At 45.1% G+C, this 5,938-nt stretch overlaps 1 protein-coding gene across 1 annotated transcript in view; it reads left to right on the top strand.

Annotated features, from left to right (window-relative positions):
* LOC107571287 (lithostathine-1-beta-like) overlaps positions 1–904 on the top strand; it is a 1,209-nt gene extending 305 nt beyond the window's left edge. The window contains exons 3-4 of the mRNA XM_016257605.1: positions 28–378; positions 543–904. Of these exons, the coding sequence (XP_016113091.1) occupies positions 28–378; positions 543–904 (713 nt within the window). The remainder of the gene's footprint in view (positions 1–27; positions 379–542) is intronic.
* Positions 905–5,938: the final 5,034 nt, after the last annotated feature.

Genomic DNA, 5,938 nt, shown 5'->3' on the forward strand with positions numbered 1-5,938 from the left:
TCTTTTTCTCATTTGTTTTTCTTAAAGCGAACACAGGACTCGTCTTTGTCAATCAGCTGAAGAGTTGGAGAGACGCTCAGAGTTACTGCAGACAGAATCACATTGATCTGGTCCGTGTGAGAAACCAGAATGAGAGTCAACAGGTTCAGAAGATCATTAGTGATAATCATGCATCTGGATCATATGTCTGGATCGGTCTGTTCAGAGTCAGAGACTCATGGCAGTGGTCAGATCAGAGTAACTCCTCATTCAGATACTGGAAGTCTGGTGAACCTAATCATGTTGGAGGTAATGAAGACTGTACAATGATTGAAACGACTCCGGGACGATGGAATGACATTTCTTGCACCAATAAGTTTCCTTTAGTGTGTCATGAAGGTGAGTAGATCCTCACAAAACACACACAATCCATCATCACCTCCAGATCTCCTAAAGTTCACGCTGAATGTCCGACATGACAAATTCATCCACAGTGCTTCTTCTGCATGTTGTTTTTGATCAGTCTCTCTCTAGCTTCTGCTTGTGCTTTGTTTGGTTTCCAGATAAACTGATTGTGATCAGAGAGAATCTGACGTGGTCTGAAGCTCTAAGATACTGCAGACAGAATCATGTGGATCTGGTCTCGGTTCATTCAGAAGAGATTCAGCGTCGTGTGATGAACGTGGTTAAACGGGCGTCTACTGCGGCGGTGTGGTTGGGTTTACACAACTACTGCATCATGAACATGTGGCTCTGGGTGAGTGGGGAGATGGTGTGCTATCAGAACTGGGCTCCAGGGAACGGGACGACACCGGAAAACTGCAGCCTCGAGAACAGAAAAGGAGCAGTTCAGTCTGGAGGAGATCAGCGCTGGATCAGCCTTCCTGAATCTCACAAACTCAACTTCATCTGCAGCAGAAATTAAACGCTAATGTGTTTACGTACATCAACCGTTTTCATAGGCTACTTCATCACTTTTCTGATTCACTTTCATGTTTGATTTGTTCATCAGTAAGTTGTGAGTGAATCTACTTATTGAGTTTTAAAAGTGGCCAGAAGTCTGTTTTATTTCTGTATAATGATATATGTGTCTTTTAAGAAACTCTTTGTATATCTGGTGTGGTTATGACTCTGTATGTTTCGCACTAATCAAATCTTTTGAACACAAATATGATAACAGAACATCAGCTCAAATAAACTCTTCTACAGCCAGTATTGTCTCCTATTTCTTGATTTCCCCTCAACAGCACACTGAACTGTACATTAGATGTAACAAATGTGTAAAATTTAAATTTGATTGTTGATATATTAGGCTGATGTTTAGGATATGTTTTCGCTCATAAAACATGATAATTTCATGTTTTTATTTTAGCGCCTTCTGTGGGTGTTTGAGTTTGATGTCTACAAACGTCTAATATAGTTCAGTTTGTCAGATTACTTACAGGCATATGAATATTGCAATATATACAGCCGTAGCCAAAAGTTTTGAGAATAACAAATATAAATTTTCACAAAATCTGCTGCTTCAGTTTTTATGATGGCAATTTGCATATACTCCAGAATGTTATGAAGAGTGATCAGATGAATTGCAATTAATTGCAAAGTTCTTCTTTGCCATGAAAATGAATTTAATCCCCCCCCCCCAAAAAAAAATTTTATTCAGTGCATGGGACGGACATTAGCCGAGCCGAGCGACAGAAAGATAGAGATGGCGGATAAAAAACAAAAGCGGAAAACGTCTGCGGAACAGTAAGGCAAGAAGTAGGACCCGTGTAAATATCGGCTCAGTTTTCCAGAGCTGGAGAGAACTCAAGGAGCGGAGGCCTGCGATCGGACGCCGAGGTTGCTTTGTTTCTTCTCAATAGGTGAGTAACACCGTGTCTACAACAGCTAAAGTCTGCCTACACTGGACGCGATCAAACCACCGTTGAAAACCATTCGAGATTTGTGTCAGCACGTCATAAATCAAATCCCCGACAGAAAACTGCTGCCGGGTTCTTTGCGTTGCGCCGCTCACATCCGTAGACAAGATGAAACATTGGTTTTGCTTTGTTTCACAGAACTAATCGTTGCCTGGGTTGCATACGTATATGTGGGGCAGAGCTATCAAAATAGGGGCAAGACCCTTTTGGGGTAGGGGCGTGTTTGTTTTGGTGATTTCAAATATCAACATTGGCTACCAGAAATCCCTCACTCTGCCTTTAACACAGGTGAGAGTGTTGACAAGGACAAGGCTAGAGATCACTCTGTCATGCTGATTGAGTTTGAATAACAGTCTGGAAGCTTTAAAAGGAGGGTGGTGCTTGAAATCATTGTTCTTCCTCTGTTTACCATGGTTACCTGCAAGGAAACACATGCAGTCATCATTGCTTTGCACAAAAAGGGATTCACAGGCAAGGATATTGCTGCTAGTAAGATTGCACCTAAATCAACTTGTGATGAGTGGGCCGGGTCCCAGAGCCGTGGGAACGGAGCGAGGCTGGTGGAGTTAATGATAATGAGCGCCACCTGCGCCACTGGTCTCGTGTCCCACGGAGGAGCTCCGGACAGATGAAAGGAGGAGTAACGACAGTGAAGGATGAGAGAGGACCAGGCCTGGACTATTTATGTTGTTTTGGTTCTGTTTGTGTGCGGCAGTCGCCTGTGAGGGGCTGTCGCACTATTTTCAGTTTTGGGTTTATTTTATTATTAAAGTCTTTAAATGTTCGCCGGTTCCCGCCTCCTTCTTCTCGATCTACGAACATTGTTACATTGGTGCCGAAACCTGGGAGGAAGGAGGAACAGGCTGTCAGAGAGCCCTTGCTGCTGAGGGGGATCGCGGTGCTGAGGAGGTCGAGCAGCATGAAAATGTGGAGACCGCCGGGGGCTGCCCGAGGAGGTGGTGCTGGAGCGATGGAAGACGAGGTGGGACGCAGAGCTCGCTGCCACACTCCTGGGTCGAGGAGGGGTGGCTGCTGTCCAAGAGGGAGTGGAGGAGTCGGCGCCGTTCGCCAAGAGCCTGCTGCCGTCTGCCATGATTGGGGAGGAGCTGGGAACGGGCGACTCGCTGCCGGCTGCCCTCGACCGGAGGAGCCATCGCCATCCGCCAGGAGGCAGAGGAGCGTCGGGCCGTCCACCAAAGATGTCCAGTACCATCGCATGGCACCGATAGTGAGAGCCTCTCAGCTGGTTGAGGACCAAGCGGCAGTTTGTCTGGGAACTGGACCGAGAATTTTTTTCTTTTCTTTTCCTCTCTCTCCTCTCTCGTCTCTGTCTCTCCTCATCCTTCCATCTCCTTTTCTCTCGCCTCGTCTGTCCTTACCCCCAGGTGCTGGGGCCGCCCTGACGGGGCCCCCGGGGGTGGGGAGTAGAGTGCAGTCTCGTGGCTATTATCATTATGTGACGAGTGGGGTGGGGCCGTGGGAACGGAGCGAGGCCGGTGGAGTAAATGATGATGAGCGAAACCTGCGCCACTCACCGGTCTCGAGTCCCACGGAGGAGCTCCGGAAGGATAAAAGGAGGAGTAACGACAGTGAAGGATGAGAGAGGACCAGGCCTGGACTATTTATGTGGTTTTGGTTCTGTTTGTGCATGGCAGTCGTCTGTGAGGGGCTGTCGTGCTATTTTCAGTTTTGTGTTTGTTTATTTTACTGACGGGGCCCCCGGGGGTGGGGAGTAGAGTGCAGTCTCGTGGCTATTATCATTATGTGACGAGTGGGGTGGGGCCGTGGGAACGGAGCGAGGCCGGTGGAGTAAATGATGATGAGCTAAACCTGCGCCACTCACCGGTCTCGAGTCCCATGGAGGAGCTCCGGAAGGATAAAAGGAGGAGTAACGACAGTGAAGGATGAGAGAGGACCAGGCCTGGACTATTTATGTGGTTTTGGTTCTGTTTGTGCATGGCAGTCGTCTGTGAGGGGCTGTCGTGCTATTTTCAGTTTTGTGTTTGTTTATTTTATTATTGAAGTCTTTAAATGTTCGCCGGTTCACACCTCCTTCTTCCCGATCTACGAACTTTGTTACACAACCATTTATCGAATCATCAAAAACTTCAAGGAGAGAAGTTCACTTGTTGTGAAGAAGGCTTCAGGCCACCCAAGAAAGTCCAGCAAGCACCAGGACCGTCTCCTGAAGTTGATTCAGCTGCGGTATCGGGGCACCACCAGTGCAGAGCTTGCTCAGGAATGGCAGCAGGCAGGTGTGAATGCATCTGCACGCACAGTGAGGCGAAGACTTTTGGAGGATGGCCTTGTGTAAAGAAGGGCAGCAAAGAAGCCACTTCTCTCCAAGAAAAACATCAGGGACAGACTGATATTATGCAAAAGGTACAGGGTTTGAACTGCTGAGGACTGGGGTAAAGTCATTTTCTCTGATGAATCCCCTTTCCGATTGTTTGGGGCATCCGGAAAAAAGTTTGTCCAGAGAAGAAAAGGTGAGCGCTACCATCAGTTCTGTGTCATGCCAACAGTAAAGCATCCTGAGACCATTCATGTGTGGGGTTGCTTCTCAGCCAAGGGAGTGGGCTCACAATTTTGCCTAAGAACACGGTGTATGTTTTTGCTCCATTCTTTATTCATGACTGAGAGCAACTTCTCCCAACCATACAAGAACAGTTTGGTGACAAACAATGCATTTTCCAGCATGCTGGAGCACCTTGCTATAAGGCAAAAGTGATAACTAAGTGGCTTGGGGAACAAAACATCAACATTTTTGGTCCATGGCCAGGAAAGTCCCCAGGCCTTAATCCCATTGAGAACTTCTGGTCAAACCTTAAGTGGCGGGTGGACAAACAAAAACCCACAAATTCTGACAAACTCCAAGCATTGATTATGCAAGAATGGGCTGCCATCAGTCAGGATGTGGCCCAGAAGCAGATTGACAGCATGCCAGGGCAAGCTGCAGAGGTCTTGAAAAAGAAAGGACAACACTGCAAGTATTCAGTCTTTGCATAAACTTAATGTTATTGTCAATAAAAGCCTTTGACACTTATGAAATGCTTGTAATTATATTGCAGTATACCATAGTAACATCTGACAAAAAGATCTAAAAACACTGAAGCAGCAGACTTTGTGAAAATTAATATTTGTGTCATTCTCAAAACTTTTGCCAACTGCTGTACTTAATTAAATGCCTGTACTTTTCTTTGAATGTATGCCATAGTAACACTATGAGGGGAAGTGGAACAAGCCTATTTCTCTATTTGCACAGTATTGTGTTAAACAATGATTTGTCAAAAGGGTCTTTAAAAATTTAATTAAACTTTAGAACACTACACTGTATGAATCAAATATACATTAATTCTTATTAAAGTTATAAAGTGATTCAGTCAAGAGCAGTGAGTGATTTTCTCTGTATTTTGTTGTTTGATTAACATTAATGACTGCTGTCTCTTTAAGACGAAATGCACGCATCTGATTTCCTTCCCAGCTGTTTGTTAATTTAACACATAACTAACCCAGCAAACACAACTACGATGTAAAACGTTTTTTTAATTTCACGTCGTGAAAAGGTCATACTAATGTTTTTTGTTGACGTACTTAAAGGGGTCATATGATGTTGCTAAAAAGAACATTATTTTGTGTATTTGGTGTAACAACCTGATCTCACAGAATTCCGTGTAATGACCACGGACCATGACATCCGAATCCGTGGTGGCATCACGGAATCGCCGAAAATTCCGTGATGGGCTCACAGAAGTGATACCAATGTAAGTCAGTGACAGGCATCAGCCGTGGTCCACGCACGGATAACCGGATTCTAATGTAACTGCATCGGAGTCATTCTTTTTACGTGGTCCACACACGGATCCACTGGTTCAACACCAGCGCTGCCTCAGTTGACGTCATTTTCTAATTTGGAAACGTAAGCCTATGACTTTAAATATTCTGGGCTTTTTTAGACCTACTTCAAAAATACTTCACGTGAAATATATTTTTTTTGTCCTAACATTAATTCTGATAATGGTTGTAGGCCTATAATT

Source organism: Sinocyclocheilus grahami, unplaced genomic scaffold, assembly GCF_001515645.1.
Source record: "Sinocyclocheilus grahami isolate Dianchi unplaced genomic scaffold, SAMN03320097.WGS_v1.1 scaffold1577.1, whole genome shotgun sequence".
Taxonomy (NCBI): Eukaryota; Metazoa; Chordata; class Actinopteri; order Cypriniformes; family Cyprinidae; genus Sinocyclocheilus; species Sinocyclocheilus grahami.